The 24,564-nt window shown below is 39.3% G+C and overlaps 1 protein-coding gene across 1 annotated transcript in view; it reads right to left on the bottom strand.

The window, feature by feature from the left end:
- The window catches only part of LOC135708369 (nose resistant to fluoxetine protein 6-like), a 51,761-nt gene extending 27,454 nt beyond the window's left edge, over positions 1-24,307 (bottom strand). The window contains exon 1 of the mRNA XM_065230450.1: positions 24,088-24,307. Coding sequence (XP_065086522.1) covers positions 24,088-24,184 — 97 coding nt within the window. The 5' untranslated portion in view covers positions 24,185-24,307. The remainder of the gene's footprint in view (positions 1-24,087) is intronic.
- Positions 24,308-24,564: the final 257 nt, after the last annotated feature.

The following is a 24,564-nucleotide window of genomic DNA, read 5'->3' as shown; positions in this document are numbered from 1 at the left end:
ATGATTTTGCATAAGAAAACGGTGCGTTTCTGTGGAGGGAAAAAGTGATTTCTCTATCACAGATTGCAGATTTCAGTACCCAGCACTGCAAAATCTGTTTATAGATTAGATTAGAAGTGCCCCCTACATGGATAATTATGCTATTAAGGGGAAGCTCACCGCTCCGAAAAAAAAATTACCTTTTGATTTTTCTAAAAATATTGGAAAAAGATATCAAAATTTTAAGAAAATCACATATTTTTTAATTTTTCAAAGAAAATTCACGTGCAAAAACATTTTTTATAAGTCATTATGGCATAAAGTTGGACTTAAAAAACCACAAAACATCGACTTTTCGATTTTGCTGAGAGTCCAATTTTTTTTTCATGATGAGATAGAAAAAAATTTTACATGTAATTTTTGACAAAAATTTAAGGAACAAACTGATTTTCTTTGATTTTTGATATTTTTTCCCAATATTTTTAAAGAAATAAAAATGTACCGAAAATATTTTTTTATTTTCGGGCCGGCAAGCTTCCCCTTAAACGGCTTGCTATGCACCGCTCCCTTGCATTTTGGACTGTTTACCCTACCGAGAATTGATTAGAGGGATTTCGAGCTAAAATGTTGTGATCGCGAGACATTCGCGATCAATTACGAAGTTTCGCATAAAATAGGTGCAAAATTGTGCTCTCCGTTTTTAGTGAGTCTTTTTTAGCGTTCTGAACAAAGCTCTACATTGAAAAAGTTTAAAATAACAGGCCTTACTGTTGATATCCATTCCATTTTGTATGTAGCATGTTGAAACAATTATATGAACAGTAAAAGTAACAAAATTGTCTTGATTATAGATCCTAGCAACAGCGAGATAGCTCGGCTGACAGAATTAGTGTCAACCCAAAAACAAATGCGCCAACCAATCGCGTTCCTACACGGGAAAAAAATCGATCTCGGAAATGAGAAAAATGACTCATGATTTCACGAACACAGCGTATTTTCATGTAATGAAAATACACCATGAATAATATTCATGATATCATGAGCAACTTTTGCGTAACGCAGCAAACATGCCCAAAATCATGAATCATCCGAGTTGAAATCAAACCAAAAAATGTAAAAAGAATAAAATATCAGGCTGAATTCGAACCAAGAACCTTGAGATCATTAAACCCACACTTTGACCACTAGATTATCAGTACTTGTATAAAATGAAAGACAAAAGGCGTATAAGAGATACCTATGTACTGTGGTTTATGAACACGGTTTGCCAAGTACGTGTAACGCTTGTAGCGGCCTTGATTCCACTGCATTATGAAATGACTAATTTCCTTGACGAAATCATGAATCATTGTTACGGTTTCATGGGATGGCAAATTTTTTTCATTTCATGATTTTTTATTCATGAAAATGGAATCGGATTTTTTTTCCGTGTACGTCAAGCTTCCGTTCGTGCCCCTAGGCAGTGTTCGGAAAATCATTCTCAAATCTCATTCATTGAGCCTCTCTGGGAGAATAAACTCGCGTATTAATGTGGCAAACAAAATTCACGCTTGAAATGTTCATGCACTCACACTCACAACACCAAACTCATAAAAACCGCTTAATTGTCAATTATTTAATAGCATGCTTATGCATGTTGTATAAGTTTTCCATCCACTGTTGTAAAAACAATTGTTAGGAAAGAGCGCTACTTCGTCATAATCGCCCATTTCCGTTCTATCGAGCAGAAATTATCATTAATATCAATGATTTCACCGTGCAAAAATCAATAGTACGGGAAATGGCTCTAATGTTTGCCTAGGGATCTAAGATTGGGCCCATCGCTAAAAATTTACTATTTATCAATTTTATCTAGATGAACGCGTCATTGGGACGTTACTAATGGATATTTTTGGTCGCTATTGAAAATTTAGTCGATTGCCTAATTTATGCATGGGCCCATATTAGGGACATTTAGGCCGATATTACATCCATTTCCCCTACGTTTGTTCCGATCCGTTAGTTCATAAGCCGCAACATGAAGCCTATTACAGTGCATTGTATGAATATTTACAACCATTGTTCTCAAAACAAAAGAAGCGCTCCTAGCGAATCCACTTTTTCTACCATCATCCGTAGGACGAAGAAAATTTAATGGCGTTTCAATGCGTTAGGACGGAATCGCAACTCTTAGGATGAATTAAGAATCAAGAAGCAGTGTTAGATTTTTAATAATATCTCAACATTGTTTGACTCTTTATCAAATCCAACGGTACGTATGGAAAGGTGAATAAATTTGATGAAAACATTCCACGTTTTGTTCAAACCCTTTCAAAAAAGAGAGGTGAAGTGCGGGATGTGCTTAGTTGGACGGAAATTAGATCAAAAACCCAATAGCAATGAATAACGCCAAAATATAAAGCAATGAATTTTTTGAACCTTAAAACGCATCGGTGATTTTTGCGCAGTTGAATTATGTAAGGCAAAACTCATGCATGAGATTTGGGTTTTGGAGTTTTTCCGAACACTGCCCCTAGGCGCAGACTCTCAGTGAACTGCGCAAGTAACAGTCTCAATATCTTACGCCTTTATTTGAGTTTAATTAATAGTTTATACGAGCAACCATTAGTCCATTTAGTTTCATTAAGTGGTCAACCAATACCGTTTGGTTATAAGTGAATGAATGATTTAAAGAATATTTTGAAACGTTAGTCTACATCAAAGCCTTTTTAAACTATATGCTCCAAACTAACGTTTTAAAATTACGGTTTTTTGTACGGCTGTTCGATAAATCCATAATAAAGCACACAACCGTCGTCGTTGTCATAGTCGCCGTAGGCAGTACCGTTAGTATATTTAAAATTAACCATCAGCCGCTGTAACTATATGAATTATCGCGTATTTCTGTTGTTCATTACATGCCAAGTGAAAACTTAATCATATTTTGCAGAGGAGTGTTGTGGTTTTGAGATGTTCGATAACCCTGGAGGGAGAAAGCGGCGCCGGTGGTGTAGTGGTAAGCGTGATTACCTCTCACCCCAGCAGGCCTGGGTTCAATCCCAGTCGGCGCCGCCGGGATGTTCTGAGGCATAACATCTCTGATCACGTCTTCCTGCGGAATGGAAGTAAAGCCCCGGTTCATGAGTTGATGGGTCGATAGATAGGGTCCAGGTGTGGAAGCTGCCTCCCTGGCGTTGGTAGCATTGGTGCTCAGCACGGAAAACAAGATCGATGGAAACACACATTAAGGAAAAAAAATCATACTATTTCGTTTTCTAATTGTATTATTAGTAGGTTCCCTAATTTTTCTACTAAATTTATTGCGTTACATTTTTTACGTTGAGGTGAAGTCGATTGCTGCTATACCAGGTGTAGAATAGATTAATTTCATTCTGGAATACTTCTGCGTCGGAGGCATGTCTTATTTCTATGAAGAGCTTCATGTCGTCTGCATGCACACATTTTTTTATGTTCTTCAGTATGAAGGAAATGCTGTTTACGTATAAAAGAAAATGAAGTGGGCCCAAATGAGATCCCTGGGGGACCCTAGAGGTGACTAGAATTGGTTCTGAAAGTTTATTTTGAAAGCGTAAAATTTGCTTACGGTTTTTTTTTTCAAGTAGGACTGGAGCCAGTTTAAAAGTCAGGTTTCCATTCCTTTTTTCTACAGCTTGAAGAGTAATAATGGTATGTCGATTCTGTCAAATGCTTTACTGAAGTCAGTGTAAAAAGCTTCTACGTTGTTTCCATTATCCATGGCATTCAGTGTAATAGAGACAAACTCCAGAAGATTAGAAGCAGTGGAGCGGCCCTTGAAGACGCCATGCTGTTGACTTGTTATGTGAATTTTTACGTGTTGATGAATTTTGTCGTTTATGATGGATTCAAAAAGTTATGGAATGCAAGAAATAATGCCAGATTTCGTGCCAGATTTGAAAATAGGCACCAAAAAATAGGCTTTCCAAATTTCAGACATGTTAAAAAGGCATTCTAAAGGAAGGCAGAGTTCTTCTGAAAGATTCTTCAGGAATACAGCTGCTATCCCATCAGGTCCTGGTCCTTAAGATGCGTTCAAGTTTGTCAGTGCTTTGAGGATTTCTTGTTGAGTTTTTTTTTCTCTCTGTTCAGGACATAACACCACTACGACCAGTAATTTGATCTATTGTAGTATATCCCATGTCCTAAGTTTAGTGCATGTCGTATAACTCCATCACTATTGATAAATGATGAAGTATTCGGTTTTGATACAGTTGTCAGTCTTGCCTTCATCGCAAGGAATCGATTCTAATTGAAAGGTCCTGCTATTTATACCCTTCGGAGTGTTGGAACACCCTCCAAAGGCGCGCCTCTATGTCAGTCAAAATTGGATTCCTTAGCTTCAAAATTAAACAATGACACCGATAATGACCGTGCATTAGAACCCTAGTCTTAACCACTTCAAATTATGGAACAACGAATAGATGATTAGGAATCACATAGGGGAAATGACAGCTTCGGCATGACAGACTGTTTTCGGCAACACAAATTGAAACACTATTTTCACTGGATTTTCTTACGAAAACACTTCGCTGAATGCATGCAAACGATTCTTTATGCTTTCAGCTTCAATTTGACTATATTTTTACCACTGAGAAAAAGCAATCTAGCAGGGTTTTCTTGAAATGAAACACACGCACTACAAATTGTAGCTGATTTCGAGTTGCCGATAATAGAACAGCAGATTTACATGCAGTTCAAATGGAACGGTTGCCGAAGAAAAACTGGTTGCCGATAATACTCGCTCTCACTAGAGAAGATTGGAGCTTTGTAAAAGCGTTTCAAAACAGTTTTTGACAATTCTTTCGACTGAAATTGTTAGAGCAGCTGGCAGCAAAAGATTGTAAACAAACCAATACTACATATGTGTGCGTTCCATAGAGAAAAAGGCTATAGAAAGAAGGTCGCTGCTTAGGTTGCCGAGAATACGTAAATTCCCCTAGGTGAAGACTAACTAACTCATTTTTTCCTAGTTTCAAGATCATCCTCGGTGGACAAAGCAGAGTCTTATCACTATAAACAAGGATAAAAAGTAACAAGGACTAAGATTTGTTCCTTTGATTACTGAAAAATCCTGTTCCCCTACTTTGAAGTAGTCAACACTATGAATCGGTGGTAGATCTTACATCTCGTAACGTACCACGTAAAGGTGATCTACCCACGTTACGGGGCTTGTTGAGATATAGTTGGTTGACAGATACAATCTGTTCTCGGTGAAATGTATTACCGTTTCACTTCAGTAAAGCAAAAATATACCAAAATTCCATTAAAAATAAATCTTACTCAAGCTCGGATGTTTTTTCGTCGAAATTTCAGTGATAAGAATTATTTACCAAACCTCGTCTAAAATAATCACTGTTACACTGCTGTGTTCAGCAAAGTAAATTAACGAAACCTACGGCAGTCTCATTTGGCTTTGCCGAGAATATTTAAAACACAGATAAAAAGACATAACACATTGAATATTTCTCACTGTTAAACATCGTTGCTAAAACATTACCGCCATCTGTTGAGTACACTGTGGTGGGCACTACTCTGAACAGATGACGGTAGTGTGTGAACGTCAAACGCAAGGGAATTGACTATGCGCGCCACAGGTGGTGGTACTACCAACTACGATACTTTTGAATTGACCGTTAAATGCTTGTTCGATGAACAACTTGCGAGTGTTATGTCTGTTTGTCTGTGTTTAAAATATCTGTCAACATGAAAACGGCCTCATTTTATTTTTCCAATTGGACGAAAACTCGTAAAAATGGCTGTCAGAACGAAATTTGCCATACTGTGCGCGTGTTAGTTTAAAATTGATTGGAAGTGGATTGGCGTACATTACTTCTGCACTGGATTAGGGTAAGTTATTTCATATGATAAATAATAAATAAAATAATAATAATCTATGAATTTCAAATTTTTCTTAGGAAATGCACGATGATTTATCAAGCATCTCCTTCCTACGGTAGTCGATAATCCTGTAGCTCGATAGTACCTTCAATATCGAGTTATGGAGAGTTAACTGTATTTTGCTATCAAACAGTAATCTGTCTCCCAAGAACCCTGTTGAATTTCATCCTAATCGGACATTTGGTTCCAGAGATATGGTCAAGACATTTTGTCCTGAAATGCAATAAACCTCTGATTAATCCACCTACCAGTAACAAGTGTGTAGTAACACTCGTGTAGTATTCAAATGCTTAATTTCATATTCTGGTTACTATTGCAAGGGCACCTGAAGCATGCTTGTTTGTTGCTAATATTAGACGTACAATGCCATTTCTCAAGAGGTATCCAAAGCATATCTAGGACTGAATGAAACTGAAATTTAGTTGGTAACTTGGAGGCAATAGAGTTCAAATAGCCGTAATTTATATTGTAAAATAACTTTAAACGTCAAATTATCAAAACAACAACAATCAGGTATGGAAATTTGGCTAACCCTGAGGTTGCGTGCGGGATCTTTAGGGCTAAAAGTAGTTGTCATTCATGCACATGTAATGAATTCACCTATATTTAAGTTGTTTTCACCCAACTTCATCGTCAAACTGCTCAATATTAAGTTCTACTCCACTTACTCGACACTCACGAATGTTCTGGGTGCCCACACAATAGTTACTAGACAATGAAATGTAGCTTTTTAATACTACACGAGAAAAGCACTTGACATACATACATACGTTTATTTGTACAACATCACATTTAAGATAAGACATAATCAACAATAGTACGCCACAATACTCGGTTTGCAGCTGCCGCTCTCCATCCTCGGTCATGCCCAATGCTCGCTAGATTACTTGACACCAGTAAGTAAATTAATCAAGGTTTTTCTCGTACTTTTCAAACAGCAATTGAATAAAAATTTCTTTAAATAAAAGCTGCAGCTCCTTTAGCAGTTTTGGTTGAAAATTCATTTGATTTACTTTGAAAAGGTAATTAAATACGTCTGTTGGTCGTATACCATTCTCCTATAAGCCAAAGAGCCCTCAAAAGCTAAAGAGAATTTACTTCAGGTAAGAGGAGTTTTTATTAGAAATGAAGCTTGTTGCTAATAAGACGCGACGAATTTTCCTGTTACATACAAAATGCGTGACCGATCACAACTTTTGCAGACTCCCCCTTGCCGCTAAAATTCTACGGTTCCTAAGTGCAATGGCAATCTAATTACCTATACATTTGAAGATTTGCCCAACCACTCTCAATGAGGCTGGTTTCTTCTAGTTCCAAAACCAGAATTGGTCTGCATTTGGAATTTATCGCATCTTCCAGAAGTAATTTAAAATTTATTTCACAATTTCAAGAAGACGACACAGTGGCACGAATAATGAATAAAGACGGTCAAAAATATTTTCTACCCTTTTCGGACGTTTTAGAGACTGGGTGTCTTGGGAGAAGTTGCTCAAAATTATATCTCGCATCTTTTGAAATACACACTTGAATAATCTTTAAGCTAGTATTACACATGCAAATTCTAACTTTTTTCAGTTACGAGATAATGGTTCCATGTCTTGGACAAAGTTGTAGAGCAGTTGATTTTATGAACATATGCTATAAACACCAAATTTCTACATCATAACTCTGTAGAGCTATAATATATTTTCTTTTAAGACTACCTTAATATTGGTTTTTTGAGTTAATTAGTGCTTTTTTCAAATTTGATCAATTTATCATGTTCTAAGAAATTGTTGGCATCATTAAAATATACAACTTTGCTGAGTACACCAATGCTTTTCATTGAACTCAATGTGATATACAGCCCATCAAGCGTTTTTGTGACGTCATATTCAACGGCTCGAAAAGAGGGTGGGCGGGCCTTGGCGGGGTCTAAAACTGGTTGTATTTTGAAGATTACCTTATAAAATAGTACTTCTGAAAATTTCAGCGTTGGGTACTGAGGGGTACCTAGCCAAATCTCGATTCGAAAATGTCAATATTATATACAGCCCATCGGACGGTTTTGTGACTCCATATTGAACGGCCCGAAAAGATGGTAGGCGGCCTCTGGCAGGGTTTAAAAGCGATTGAATTACGAAGATTACATTATAAAATAGTACTCCTGAAAAGTTCAGTGCTGGGTTTCCAGGGGTATCTAGTCAAATCTCGAGTCAAAATAGTCAATGTTATATGTACCCCATCATGCGTTTTTGTGACGTCATATTCAATGGCTCGAAAATAGGGTAGGCGGGCCCTGATGTAGTCGAAAACTGATTGTATTTGGAAGATCACCTTATAAAATAGCACTCCTAAAAATTTGAGCGTTGGGTACCGAGGGGTACCTAGTCAAATTTCGTTTATATATATTTAGTACAAGTTATAAACCAATGTGTGCTACGAGTGTGCTACTTACTAGGGTGTCCCAAAATTGCACTATGTCTGGTAATCTGGGGGCTCACCCTCCAACTGATAGCTAAGAGTGTTACAAACAAACTTTTGTATGGCGGCAAGTCTGGGAAATGTTGTTTAGAGGTCGCCCCGAAGAGATTTTTGAAAAAATCAATTTTTCATAGCTATTATCCAATTAATATTTTTAGTTCTATAAATTTCAGTGAAATCTCACCCTTTTATATTTTTCTCAGATTCCCAAGGGTCAAAACTATAAGAGAAAAAATTGCTGCGGCATGTTCTGTGTCCAATTTGTTAGTTACAATTTTTAAAATTATCTGAAATGATGTTTTTTGTTGTACATCACTGCATTCAATCATCAAAAGTGGCTATCAAACATAGCGCTATTATCAATCAAATGCAGCAAATATATGGGAAAGCCGAAGCTATGAAAAATGGACTTTTTTCAAAAATATCGTCAAGGCGACATTCAAACAACATTTCCCAGAGTTGCCGCCATACAAAAGTTTGTTTGTAACACCTTTAGATATCAGTTGGAGGTTGAGCCCCCAGATTTCCAGACATAGTGCAATTTTGGGACACCCTACTACTTACTCATGATAAAATTTACAACTATATAAAAATGCATTATTTTGAAATGTCATCAATGGGTTTGTTAATCAACTGTATATTCTAAACTTTGATATTTTGAGTATGCCGATATTGAAAAAAACATATGTTTTCATTACTCCTTAAGTGACTATCTTCGATAATATTCGACATGATGATTTCCCTGAATCTTCTCCGCCCACACTTTGAACAATTCCATCCGACAAAGATTGAATGAATTCATTTTGAACCACAACTTCAAAACAAGTTGTTCGTGAAAAAAATCCCACCTAGATAATTAAATAAACCCTACCGCTCTTTGCTATCGCCAAAACGTCAAGCGCAAAAAAGTCATCTGCAGCAGCGTTCAGCGATGTGCACGCGGAAATTTCAATCATCTGTTGTGAAGTCACGTTCCATGTTCTGAAAAGAGGGTAGGGTGGGTAGGTCCAAAGATGGAACCCTTTAGAACCGTAGTCAGAATTTTATCATTTATTCTAGTTTTCTTGAAAGTTATATCGATAGGTATTGCGAATATTTTAGTCCATATTGTATATAATAAAGGGCTAGGAATAAACCAATATTATTAGCTTGCATTATAATATTTGCAACTATCAACATATGAGTATCAATATTGCAATGAATGTACATATCAATGTAGGTACACTGAAGAACAAACACATTAAGAACAAACCCATTAATACATCTCCAGATTAAGCTTAATAATTTAAATAATTTGCAAGCAAGCTTGGAAATACTCAATACAGCTAAAATGATATTTATCGGATTTATGAAGCTATGAGATATTTTAATGATAATTCTTATTTACAAGATGCAAGAAAAGAAGTTAAAGTGTGTGTATGGCACATAAAACCTGTCAATTTAGCTTTCAGAGGGTCACAACAGCGATTAGCTGTAACGATGAGCAACGCGATGAGAGAGCAATCAGCGATCATAAAATCGTTAGTTGTGACCTTCTGAAAGCAAAATTAACAAATTTTATATGTCATACACAAACTTTACCACCTTTTCTTGTTTTTTACAAAGAAAAATTATCATTATATTATCCCATAGTTTCATAATTACGAAAACTAGCATTTTAGCTGAAATGAGCAATTGCAAGTCTGTTTGCAAGTTCAAACATGTGTAGGTTAAAATCATTGATTCATAACTCAATACCCACCGCTGAATTTTTCAGGAGCACTATTTTATAATGTAATCTTCGTAATTCAATCAGTTTTAATCCCTGCCAGGGGCCGCCTCCCATCTTTTCGGGCCGTTCAATATAGCGTCACAAAAACGCTTGATGGGCTGTATATCACATTGAGTTCAATGAAAAGCATTGGTGTACTCAGCAAAGTTGTATATTTTAATGATGCCAACAATTTCTTAGAACATGATAAATTGATCAAATTTGAAAAAAGCACTAATTAACTCAAAAAACCAATATTAAGGTAGTCTTAAAAGAAAATATATTATAGCTCTACAGAGTTATGATGTAGAAATTTGGTGTCTATAGCAAATGTTCATAAAATCAACTGCTCTACAACTTTGTCCAAGACATGGAACCATTATCTCGTAACTGAAAAAAGTTAGAATTTGCATGTGTAATACTAGCTTAAAGATTATTCAGGTGTGTATTTCAAAAGATGCGAGATATAATTTTGAGCAACTTCTCCCAAGACACCCAGTCTCTAAAACGTCCGAAAAGGGTAGAAAATATTTTTGACCGTCTTTATTCATATTCGTGCCACTGACTGTGCGACGGCGACAACGACGATGATGACGGATCAGTTTATAGTTTTTCAAAATAGTCGGGCACCTCCTTCTGGTTACTCGCGTTGTGTTAATACTGTTCTAGTCGTGAATGCGGTTCTAGTCGGTCTATTTAGTGAGGATGATGAGCGGATAACTGATGTTCTGCAATGTTTGCCTACTAAACAGCAATCATCACTATCTGACGTGTGATTCATTCATAACTATCTGAGATAATCGCTTAAGCACGTGATTAGCCGCATAAGAGTAATGATGCCGATTGGGTACTTAATCTTTACCTGGTCGGGGTTTCCCTAAAGGAAGATTGGAATTCCACTGTAGTGGAATTAGAAAACGAATTTTATCGTGCGGTGCAATACTAGGATATGCCAGTTTAATGCATTGCTTTCAAGATTTTGCAGCAGCTATTAATCAGGGTGTTGTAGAAATTGTGATAATTTGCAAGCTTTCCGAGTAATCACATAATTTATGGGAGTCTTTATTCATTCTAACAAGCACCAATTAGTACTTCCTTTGTGAACAAACATTTTACATCTTTGCATCGTCGCTACGCATGTGCAGTACAAATATTTAACACCTCCGATGATTAGCTTTGATTGCGCCAAAGAATAATACCTTCTGTTACTGTACTCACGAAATGACTCTAATTATGCACTTAAACTCCTATCGGTTAAACTTTATCATTCTGAAGCACGAAATGGAAGTTTCAGACTAACCATTTTGTTTAAAGTTGCATAATAGTAGAATTAATAAATGCTTGCATGCTCCGGGAGGAGTCACTTCCCAAGATTATCTCATATTTCATTAGAGCAATGCAAACGAGTTCTAAATTCCCATACGATAAACTGTATTTCTTCTCATGTAACACTGAATGGTATCATTAGTATGAGCATTTTTTGCAATTACGTGTATGTGCATAACTGTCTGAGTTAGGGCGTTGGTTTGTTTGAATTTGAAATGTATTACTACGCATATAAAGGCAATTGCACCGATCAACTGATTACAATTACATAATACTTCAAATAAGATTTATTACCATTCCTTCGCCTACCGTTATCAACCGCAAGATTTGAGTAAATTCGACATTGACATTGTTACATTGTCGGTCCAGTTTTAGCCACGGGCCAACACTGTACTTATATCGTTCAGTCGATCAAGTCTGCCTGGCTTCCTCGGTCGGAATACGTAAATATAAGCATTCCGATCGAAGCAACCATTTCGTCATCACCCCCACGGTAAGGAGGGTAATCTTCACAACGCGACGAGTCACGCTTTGCCTGTATATGATGTACATGATTCGCATTGAAACGTTACAATTGTACGCTCCATCAGTATTGTTGATTCGGGACATGCAACACTCATTTGGCATAATTTACAAAGCTGAGCTTCGGTCTGAGTTTGCCGGTTGAGTCCAACGACACACCGACAATTGCGACTCAGAATCATAACAGGGTGTTTTGTTATGGAGATTCTGAGTTTAAGTATTGCCGGGGTTTGTCTGAGGCCACCCACTTGGGGTGTTTATCCTCATATCAGAATATGAACTAGTAAGTCTTTTCTGATAGTTTTGACACATTGGGATCAAAAATTGTACCGCTCCGCTCAATCACTCGATAATCATAATAAAGCATGGTCCACTGAGTATCTGGACGCAAGAAATCAGCTCTATCTCGGTTTGGCCTATGAAAAATGTTAATTAGGTAGTCAAATTGTAGCTTGCACATAATGACAGAAAATTATTCCAAGGGTTCATGAAAAAATCAGAAAACTTTAATTGAAATTAAAAACCTTTTTTTATCTCAGCGGCCTCAGTGCCCTGTTTTTATATGTGTGAGTGTGTAACGAAATAATGGGACTCGTGTTTCTCGGCAACCACTCAACCGAATTGGACGATGATGCCCATCCATAAGACCCCATGGATAAAAAAAAAATTCAACAGTGTTTTTCGCAGTATGCTGTTTTAACGAATGGGACAACTAGGACAGTGCAGTCCATTGCAAGAACTGCCATTGAAATATATGCAGAGGATGTAATAAATCCAACCTTACAACAGAAATTTGTTTTGCGTTTGCTGTCCCCGATAAAGTGGCCAGTTTCTGGCTAGGATCATAACCAATCATAATACATATGAATTAAACCAAACCGAGTGTCCAGGATCACATTGGCCGCATCCGGCCATGTTCCAGGTATTCCCGAGGAAGTATCAGGTTCCTGACTAGGAGCAAAACGGTACCGTATTTTGCACCAATAGGAGCGATAAACTGCACTCTATAAAATCAATAATCGACCTATAAAAAAGGCAGATGTCGATCAGAAATATGGCTACGCATCGATAACAATGCTTCCAAATGTTGATTTTCAACAAGAAACTATTGAAAAACTGGTAAATGTCCAGCATTGTCCAAAAGCGTCGAATTAACTAACAAATCCACCAATTACCTACATTGCATATGCTGCTTCCCCAGCACAGTCGTCAGAGAGTGGTAAGTAGGCGAAACAAGTCGAAGTGGCATTCGCCTCCGATCCTCGGGCGCGTGCGAATAGGGAGGATGGAATTGCGTAATATTTTGCACACTCATCGCCATATTCAGAACCAAACGCAAATTCTTCGAGATAACCACCATCCGTCGTCTGGCTCGCCGTGGCGGTCAGGGTTGCCAAAAGGAAATCTGTGTTTTTGTTCAAAAAAATCTTTTCATCTTAGTTTTTGTTCAGAAAATCTGTGATGATATCTGTGTTGATAATTTATTAATTGAATCCTTAAAAAATTTCATTTGAAAAATGATTGAGCAATTTTTCTGACAGAGGCAATAAATAGATAAAAATATATGTATCATAAATTGGCAAAAAAGAATACCTCTGACAGTTCTCATTCTCCTTTTTCATTCCGCAAAAAAAAAAGCGTGCATAAATATAAAAGTTTGTGATAATAAAATTACACTGAAGTCAACATAATATTTTGTTATTAAACCTCTCAAGTTTAATTTTATAAATGATTGATCATATTCTAAAAATCTGAGAATACAGAATCTTGGTTTTAAAAACTCTGAAAAATCTGTAGAAATACAGATTTATCTGTAGTTTTGGTAACCCTGGTGGCGGTGTCTGACGTATCTCCGGTCTAATTTACGAGGTGTGCTGAAGGTGTTCCTGAAAAATGAGATCCGTGATGCTGTCACCTACACTAAACACGCCAAGCGTAAGCGGACATGGATGTCATCTACGTTTTGAAGTGACAGAGACGCACTCTGTTTGGTTTCGGAGGTTAAATCATCACCAACAAAACGGCTCTTTTCAGGGCCACCAAGCTTATTACAGTAAAGAGTAGGAATAGAATTCATCTGCCTGTTTGTCCATATTCAGAAACAACGACCACACATAATGCTCATGTAACCAAACTTGGAAGCAGGGAAACAAATAATTTTGATATGTTCTCTTCATCAACCTTCTCTTTTAATCGCCACGGCCGGATATTTTCGATGGAAGAAGCAACAATCAAGCTTCTAATTTGACGAAGACGGCAGGAAACATTTTTGAAGCCAAGTTATTTACGAAAGAGTGAGAGTCGATCAAGAGAATCGATCAATGTAGATAGAACTTATTGAAAAGTGACGCGAGATTTGTTTTCCGTGCTGAGCACCAATGCTACCGACGCCAGGAAGGCAGCTCCCACACCTGGACCCTACCAATCGACCCATCAACTCAACCGGGGACCAACGGCTTTACTTCCCGAAGGAAGACGTGATCAAATATGTTATGCCTTAGAACATGCCGGTGGCGCCGACTGAGATTGGAACCAGGCCTGCTGGGGTGAGAAGTAATCACGCTAACCACTACACCACCGGCGCCGATATCTTTCAAGGTGATATCACGGCGAATAAGAACGATACAAATTTGAGTTTAGTCAACTCATAAATCACATAAAGTGCAGGAACTCAGCGATGAGTAAATTTGCCTCATGTTTTCCCAGGTTTTTCCAGGATTTTCCAGGGAAAAATTCCCGAATTTCTGAAAAGTAAAGATTGGATTCACTCAGTCTATTGGTACTACTCCGAGACTGAATAAAATTTTCGTCAATTTCCTCATTTTCTGGCAGATTTGTTAGGTTTTCCACAGGAAATCATGAGACAAATTTACTCATCGCTGAGTTCCTGCACTTTTGGCGATTATGAGTGAACTAAACTCAAATTTGGGTCGTTTTCATTCGCCGTGTACGCAAAAGGAAAAGAGCCAGTGTGGCTACTTGATAGCAAACTACTCATAATGGGAGGGGTCTTTGTAGCTTTTATACCACTTGGTTGCACATCATTCTGCTTTAACCTGAAAAGATACAAAAGAGCCCTGCTGTATGGCATTAGCTCATTTCAAACTGTACATTGGACAGGTCAGACTCTTTGCTCGACTGTTGAGCTGTTCAGTTCGTTTTCTTTTTCGCTCGAGTTCTCGCTTCGATTCGGTTTGTGCTGTCGCGTTGCGCCGTGGAAGCGTCGCCACCTTCGCGCGTTCTGGCAAGTTTACTGCAACTTGCCAACACGAAACAAATGGTGCGTAAACGTACCAATGATTCAGCAGCACAGCGCGTCGCAGGATGACGCCGGAAAACGGGTACTGCAAGCCAACCAGTTTGCGGTGCTCCCCGAAGAAAATGGCGATGGTGACGTCGTTCCAATCGCTGCAAGAGAGCGGATTCCCCCGCTTTTCACGCCGGAGAAGGATGTTGCCAAGCTGCGTGCCGAACTGGCAAAACACAAGCTGCTTCCTCGCTTCAAGCTTTGCAGCATCGGCACCAAACTCATGTGCTCCAGCCTGGAGGAGTACAATCAAACAGGATGTTTCCTAAAGGAAAACAACGTTGACTTCTTCACGCACGATCTGCCATCGAGCAAGCCACTGAAGCTGGTATTGCGTGGATTACCGTCGTTCGAGGCGGCTGTGGTTAAATCCGAGCTGGAGCGGCTTGGGCTCAAACCTGAGGCGGTGTTCCCAATAAACCGGCGTTCCAACCACAACACCAGCTTCCGTGACCAGTTGTTCCTGGTGCACTTCACGAAGGGATCCACTAGTCTAGCGGCTCTGAGATCCAGTTTCAGGTCATCATCAGTTGGGAATATTACAAATCCCAACATCGTGATGTTACGCAGTGTATGAACTGCCTCTCCTACGGCCATGGCACCAAAAACTGCCATATGAAGACTATCTGCGGCAAGTGTGCTGGAACTCACTCGACTGCGTCCTGTGAGCAAGATGATGACATCGAGCCAACGTGTCAACTGCGGTGGTAACCACCAAGCCTCCAATCGCGGATGTCCCAAGCGAGTGGAGTTTATCAATATCCGTCGGAAGGCTACGATCAATAATCAGCCCGGTCGCCTCCGTAATCATCGTTCGCCTCCTGCACGCACGGAAGTCCAGTACCCAGCTCTCCAGCCCCGTCGACATGTTCCGAACTTAGAACCACTTCCGCTCAACAACCAACAAGTCAAGCATGTGAGTATTCCTAACAATCGAACAGTCCAGCATCGTCTCGCTGCTGCTGCTGCCCAGCCAATGCCAGATCCCTCCACCGCCCCTGGTTTATCATACGCTGGTGTTGTCTCAGGTGAGCCTGTCGACGATTCTCCGTTCACCTCGGAGGAACTTGTGACGCTCGTGGCCGAGGTCATCATCATCTTGCGCACCTGCAAGGCTCGATCTGAACAGCTTCATGCTGCCCTGTCCCTTGTCACTAAGTATGGACCGTGAAGCCATCAAGATCGTAAATTGGAACGCTTGCTCCTTGAAGAGCAAAAACATCGAGTTTGTTGAGTTTCTCAATGAACGAAACATCGACATTGCCATCATAACTGAAACCCACCTGAAGCTTGAAACAAACGTCTACCTTCCCGATTTCCGGCTCGTGAGGCTAGATCGAACCAACTCTGGAGGAGGAGGAGTGGCTATTGCAATAAGGAGAAACATCTGCTGTCGACTGATGCCCAGCTTTCAGCTGAAGATCATCGAAGCCGTAGGGGTGGAAGTTTCTACTCCTATCGGCCCCATCACCATCGTCGCGGCTTACTGCCCCAAACAAGTCAACATCAGGGACGGATCGGCAGCAGATCTGCGACGAGATATTATCAAGCTAACACGACGACGGGAAAACTTTATCATCGCTGGCGACCTGAACGCCAAACATCAAGCTTGGGGCAACAATTGGCGCAATCAAAACGGCACCATCCTGAACAACGACCTGCAGGAAGCGCAGTACAACATCTTGAGTCCGGAAACTCCCACCCGGTTGAGTCGGTCCGGTGTTCACTATCTGCGATATACCATCGATATCTTCATCAGCAACATGGGCAACAACATCGCTCAACCTATCACCTATCAGGAACTCAGCTCGGACCACTACCCGGTGGTGACTGAGGTGGGATCCTCCGTAAATCGATTTGAAGTTTTCCGGCGCAACTATCATCGTGTTGACTGGGGTCAGTTCCAACATTGCGTCGACACCGCTGTAGACTACGATGTCCAACCGGAATCGTCCGAAGATGTTGACCGGTTTCTGCGCTCCATCGATCAAGCAATTTCCCGGGCCAGGGAGCTACATGTACCAGTATGCAGACAGGTGAGTAATACTCTGAACCTTGACAGGCCTACTAAAGACCTCATTAGACTTCGCAACACGATTCGTAGGCAGTACCAGCGTACTGGGCTGCCTAACCTGAAGACCAATTGCAACCGTTTGAACAAAATCATCCAAGCCAGGATGGTGGATCTCAGAAATATCGATTTTGCAAACAAGATTCGCTCTCTCCCAGATTGTGCTAAGCCATTCTGGAAAATGGTAAAGATTTTGAAAAATAAGCCCAGGCCCATTCCTCCCCTTTCCTCTCCTAACCAAAATTCGGACCCATCTTTACTAATAACCCCATTTGAAAAGGCCAATGCTCTTGGACAACACTTTGTAAATTCACATAACCTTGGCCACGCCATGGTGAGTCCCCACGAGCCTGCAGTATCACAGGCAATGGCTAGAGTCACTGCCACCCCCGTAGTTGTCCCTGACGAAAGTAGAATATCGGCTGATGAGGTGATAGCAGCGATTAAATCAACAAAGAACATGAAGGCCGCTGGAGTCGATGGAGTGGTCAACCTCGAGCTGAAAAACTTGAGTGTTGACTTCTTCAAGCACCTTGCAGTGGTCTTCAACAAGTGTTTAATGCTTGGCTACTTCCCTGCATGCTGGAAGTTAGCCAAAGTTATTCCAATTCACAAACCTGGCAAAGACCCTACCAGTTCCAAAAGCTATCGCCCCATCAGCCTCTTGTCCTCCATCTCGAAGCTATTCGAAAAATTGATACTCAGCCGTCTGCTGGTGTTTTCAAATGATAATAACATCTTTCTCAAAGAGCAATTCGGGTTTAGGAAAGGCCACTCTACCATCCACCAACTCGCACGGGTTACTAACATCATCAAGCGGACCAAGTCCGTTTCCAATACATCTGCCATGGCATTGTTGGACGTCGAGAAGGCGTTCGACAATGTCTGGCATGATGGTCTAGTGTACAAGCTGCATCGATACAACTTTCCGAACTACCTCGTGAAGATCATCAAAAACTACTTGTCGGGCAGATCATTCCAGGTCTACTTGAACAATGTCTCCTCTGATACGTTCAACGTTGATGCAGGGGTCCCTCAAGGTAGCCTGCTTGGGCCTATCCTATTCAACATTTTCACGTCAGACGTTCCTCCCCTACCGGGTGGTGGTATCCTGTCAATGTTCGCAGATGACACCTCCATCATCTATAAGGGTCGAGTGATCCGTGCTCTGGCGAGTAAACTACAATCAGGCCTGGATGTTTTGTCCGACTATTTTAAGAGCTGGAAGATTTGTATCAATGCAGCTAAAACACAAACCATTCTGTTTCCACACTCGAATTCACCTCGGCTTGTTCCACCTGCTAACAACAAGGTCCATCTTGATAGCACTCCCATTGAATGGTCGAGTGAAGTAGTCTACCTTGGTCTCACCCTCGATAGCAAATTGCTATTCCGATCCCATGTGGACAAGACATCCACCAAGTGTAACATCTTGATCAGGTCGCTCTACCCTCTGATAAACAGGAAGTCCACCCTGTCCCTCAAAAACAAGCTTGCTGTCCACAACCAAATCATTCTGCCGGCTATTGAGTATGGTATGCCAATCTGGGAGAGTTGTGCTAAGTGCCACCACTTAAAGCTTCAGAGGATCCAAAACAAGATCCTCAGAATGATCCTTAACAGTCCACCGCGAACTCGTAATTCTGAGATTCACCACCTGGCCGGTCTTCAAACACTCGAGGAGCGAAAGACTTCCACGCTGGAAAGGTTCAGAGTCGCCTGTCTGCGATCAAACCACCAGATCATTCGTGATTTGGCAACCTAGTTTAAGTAGTTAGGTGCTCAAGTAGGTAGGTTATCAAATTTTTAAATTCAAACCAAAACAATCCCACAAAGGGTATCCTGTAAATTAGCGCTAAACGCAATCATCACATTAGAATAACCAATTAACTAGAACAAAGATGAAGAGCCAAAGGCTAACCAATTGAAATGTTAAATCAAATGTTGAAACATAAAACCCAGAAAATAAACGTAAATTTTACTACTACTATGGCATTAGCTCATTTTCGCTTCGGGCGGCGTGGTGAACAGCAATAGCAGCAGTAGGAAGGTGGCGGCTAGTCCACTCCTTCACACCCAACAAGTAACAATTGACTGGTCGTGGCAAAGGAGGAAAAGGTCTGGTAAAGGAGGTGCCAAGCGCCATCGCAAAGTTCTTCAAGATAACCACCATTCGTCGTCTGGCTCGCCGTGGCGGTGTCCAACGTATCTACGGTCTGATCTACGAGGTGTGCTGAAGGTGTTCCTGGAAAATGAGGTCCGTGTTGCTGTCACCTACACTAAACACGCCAATCGTAAGTGGCCATGGATGTCCTCTACGGCTCTTTTCAGGGCCATCAAGCTTATATCAGTAAAGAGTTGGAATAGAATTTATCTGTGCCTGTTTTTCCATATTCAGAACCACAAGCCCCCAACGACCACTCAAAATGCTCTCCAGAGTTGTAATCTTGTAACAAAACTTGGAAGCAGGAGTGCAAGTGATTTTGATTGATTCTCTTAATCAACTTTCTCTTACACCTACAATTCAAAAACGGAAAGAGTTGAGATAATAGATAATTGATCAATTAAAAGAACTAAATGCTCTTCACATTTATTCCGTCCACTAGCGGTCCTACGTCAAGCTTCCGTTCGTGCCCCTAGGCACAGACCCTTCTACTTTTTTTAAGGATCAAGTATGTCAGTGACTATGTGACGAACAATTTTGTCAATATCGCACGATAGTCTGTCAATGACAATGACACAATATCTCAGCACTGATGTGATCAGATGCGTTCAACTGAATCTAGCCATCAGTAATGCATAAATGAGCGTAGACTCTAATGGAACATTAGGGTAGTTAGATTTATTTAAGTAAAACGCACGATTTTCAACTTTTTACCTAGTGGACGATTAGTGGAAAATAAATGATCTTTATTATGACTAAAAATGAGCAAAACTTCAAAAAGTTTAGATCATTCATTTAGTTATTTCTCGAGGAAAAGGCGTTTTTCTCAAATAGTTCTTACTTTTAATAAACGCAATCAAATAAGCACAACACTGTACCAATAATTCATAAATTTAGGGTGATACAGCAGCCAGAAATTCAGCAACGTATCTCTTCAAATAGCGTTTTTAAAGCTATTTTTTATCTAAAATTTAAGGTCATCTGTACGCTCAATTGTGAGATACACTGTAATTCAAAAACTGAACTTGAAATAAAGTCCTGTCTGAAGAAGTTCTTTAATTACGTCAAACCCGAATTGAAATCTAACAATATTCCTTCAATCATGCACCTTGACGAAAACGTCGGCGATAGCTCGAAAAAAAAAAAACTGTAACAACTGACAAAATTTAGACGCCCCAATAGGTCATGCATATGTAAATCCAATTAGTTAGTCAGCACCTTGCTGCAGTTTCATAAAAATGTATAAGTTATGAAGCGGTCAAGAGCTTATAATTTATATAAACTGTCCAGGTAAAAAAATGATGCTTAACAAGTGTTGTTCAATCGATTTTAATTCAGCCTTAGTTTGAATAATTGTTGTACATAGACCATGTTAACCTATGTTCAGCTTTTAAACATCTCAATCTGGTGATTTTATTTAGCCAAAAGCTTAGCAGTTATATGAAATTCCAACCCTTGTTCAGTCTTCTAGTTTTATTTAGAAAAAAAAATAATTGAAGACCGCTTCATATCTTATATATTTTTATGGGACTGCAACAAGGTGCTGACTAACTAATTGGATTTACATATGTATATTGTTATTATAAGTATAAAATTACCTTTGCATTTCGGGATTGGAACCGGCAGTCGCTAATTCACAAGCATCAATCATACTTACTGGACCACTTAAGCATATGTGTGGCAAAAGGCATGACCATTAACTTGGAACACGTCAAATTTAAGTTGAATAACAGCAACCGGAAAAGTATTATACAGCAATGCAGAATTTTAAACAACAACTGTTGACAGTAACCTTGTGTTTAGTTTGTATTTTGTACGTGTGTGTTTGTTTTCAAGATGAATAGAAATAATTTCATGCTTTAGAATTAATTAAATAGTTGTATCGTAAACCACATTTCAACCTCCTTCTTCCCTTTTCTTATTCAAAAAATTGTAAATCTCCACTAACCTCGAGACAACCGCGAGTACTCGGTCCAGTTCCTTTAACTTTAAATTTAAGACAGTAATAATGTATAACGCAAAGGATAACTCGGCTCTGTAAAGTTTATTCGATTGAGCCTGTACAAATAAAGTAATTATAAAAAAAAAACTGTTGACAGTAAATCATTCCTCTCATTTTCAAGTGTAGTGAACACAATATGCACACAAGTGCGCGATTTATTTCGATCTTCATGTGGAAGCTGTTTTAGTGCCATAATTTAGCTATATTTTTGGAATTCTGTCTGAAAATTCAGTGCAATATAGCAATTAAAACACAGAAATACAAACGTTAATGCTTCCGATTCCGACGTCATCGCAGCCCACTTCTACCTGAAGCTATTCCTAAAAAAAAAAACTCCTCTACATTGTCTCTACTGCTGCCGCTGCTTGGGATTAGAAAGGTAGGCAGTGAATTTAGAAGAACTAAAATGCCGGAAATGCAACAAGTGACACTGACTACATTTAACAAATCATACTATCAAAATATTTTTAGTGCATTGCTGATTTGTGGAGCAGTGTTAAGCTAAAATAAGGCTTTTTTAATCTTTAGATCAGCTCACTTATTGAGGTTGAATTATAGGGATACAATCAGCTTCACGCACTACCAATCAACTATATATTCAGCCTGCTGTTAATCAGCTTTGTACACCTTAAATTAATTAAAAATCTGCTTCTGATCTTACTGTTCAGCATAAATTGTTACTTGGGATATGTTAAGCTTTTGGCTGATTAAAATCACCAGATTTATTTGATTAAAAGCTGAGCAAAGGTTAACGTGGTCTATGTACAACAATTATTCAAACTAAGGCTGAATGAAACGGAAAAAAAATCGAACCCAATTCAAATCACTTCAGGCGTCTCACAAGGCTCTTATTTCAATTGCATTAGGAAATCAAATTGTAGACAAATGTAAAACTAACCAACTTATATATGCCACTAAAACACAATCATTCAGAGGGCAAATAACATGCTAGGCTTTATCAAGCACTTTTGCTCCAACTTTCTGGACTCATATATATTTCCTATGTGAAGTCAATTCTGGAATATTGCAGTACTGTTTGGTCTCCTTTTACAATCACGCACGGAGAAAGATTAGAATCAGTATGAAAACAGTTTTTATTAAACGCTTTTCGTAAATTAGATTGGGCATCATTTCCTTTTCCACCATATGAAGCACACTGCATGCTTATAAACATACAAACATTAAAAGAGCGTCGGTGCAATTGTTTCATTTGTAAACGACATCGTTTCACAGCGCATTGAATCAACAGAGCTTTTATCCAAATTTCTATGCACCTATATACTCGGCAACTCCGAAATCTAAATTTATTTGCCATTAACCATCATCGCACAAATTATGCAAAATATGGGCACTTAAATCGAATGGCCTTTTACAATCAATACTGCGAAACCATTAACTTTACCATGTCTTGTCATAAACTAAAACAATATTTAAACTCCAGACGGAATCATAACGCATCAGAAGAAAAATGGAACAGCAGAAACTACTTAATTTTTATTTAAGACAAAATTTTACTTTTTACTTTTACTATCAAAGATTTTTTTTATATTTAATAAAAAAAAAACGTATTGGTAAGGTTAAAGTGAACCTAAATGCTTCTAATTTGGGTCCATACATAAATTCAGCAATCGACTAAATTTTCAAAAGCGACCAAACACATCCATTACTGACACGTTCATCTAGATAAAATTGCTAAATAGCAGATTTTTAGCGCTGGGCCCAATCTTAGATCAACTGGCCAACATTAGAACCATTTCCCCTACTAGTCAAAGTTAGTCGACGAAATAAATAAATAGATAAATCGGCCTTTTTATGGGGTGGTTTTTGAAATTTTATTGATCTTGATAATTAAAAAATGGGAATAACAACATTTTCCCGAATCAAACCCCATCACAGCAGAATTCAGTTCAAGGTTGCAATGATGAGATTCGGATCTACCCCGAGTTAGTAACCAGTTTCAATCGAGAGTCGACACACAACATGCGATACCTAAAATTTCATTAGAGCTATAAAACAAGCTTATTGCTGGTCACATTCAGAACCCAGGACCACATTGACCAACACCTGGGAAGTGGCTCAAAATTTGATTTAGTAAGAAAGGCCAGTTCTCACCATAGGTGGATGAATTAAGGTTTTCTTGTACAAAACTGTAGGAGATTGCGTGGAACCTTCCACAACAATTAGTTAAACATACTAAATCTCTTTAGGTGACTTATTCAAAACTAAACTTTATAAGCCCGTTCCTCGTAAAGCGTAGGTCGCCCACGCAAACCAACAGTATTGTCGTGTAGGGAAAATTTTTCTCTTTTCAATTGTTGGTCGAAAATTGCCCAGTTTGACCGGAACCGATCTGGTGATATAGCTTGCTTCAGTGTTCACTCGAATATCAAAAGCACGTTTTGCACCAACTGAAATTTCACTCCATTAATTTTTAGTTCACTCTTCAGCCTTGTCCTAATCGGGTCACCTTTAATTAGGATTTGTCTAGTCCAATAAATTTTAAAACAGTACTCTAAGAAGTCACATTTCTACATGATTAATAACTTCACTCATTTTCCCATTTTTTTATCCGGAACATTTCACTCACATTCTATGAAAGCATCACTCGCCGCCGCAATCCAGCCCACTTGAGCCGTGCCAACTATCAGCATAAGCACACATTTCACGAACATTGTTCTTTGCATTTTTCACTTATTTTCCTTTGACTTTTCACATCAACCAGTAGAGAAACACGTCTTTCGGCCCACTATATTCGTCACTCAACCCAACTCAACAAGGCGCCTTTCCGTTTCGAGCTGCCAGAAGCAAAAAAAGTGCAAACGGAAAGATCCTCCAAACGCGACGGGATCCCGCGAGCAACTGTCGTGAGGAACGGATTTTTTGCTTGGAATTAGAAGATGTTCCTGTGCTTTTCATTCCCCGCTTCCCATTACTCCGCAGGCCACCGCTCGATCGAGAACGATCGCACCTCGTCTGCCCACTTACATGGACTCAGTGTGCGGTAGAAGAGAGTGAGAAAGAGCGAAGGAAAAGAAACCGCAGCGGCTTATGTGTCGCGAATAAA

This window comes from Ochlerotatus camptorhynchus, unplaced genomic scaffold (assembly GCF_037179485.1).
Source record: "Ochlerotatus camptorhynchus isolate MF236.1 unplaced genomic scaffold, CSIRO-AGI_Acam_v1.1 ptg000330l, whole genome shotgun sequence".
NCBI classification, from domain to species: domain Eukaryota; kingdom Metazoa; phylum Arthropoda; class Insecta; order Diptera; family Culicidae; genus Ochlerotatus; species Ochlerotatus camptorhynchus.
This window is presented reverse-complemented; position numbering and strand designations above follow the sequence as displayed.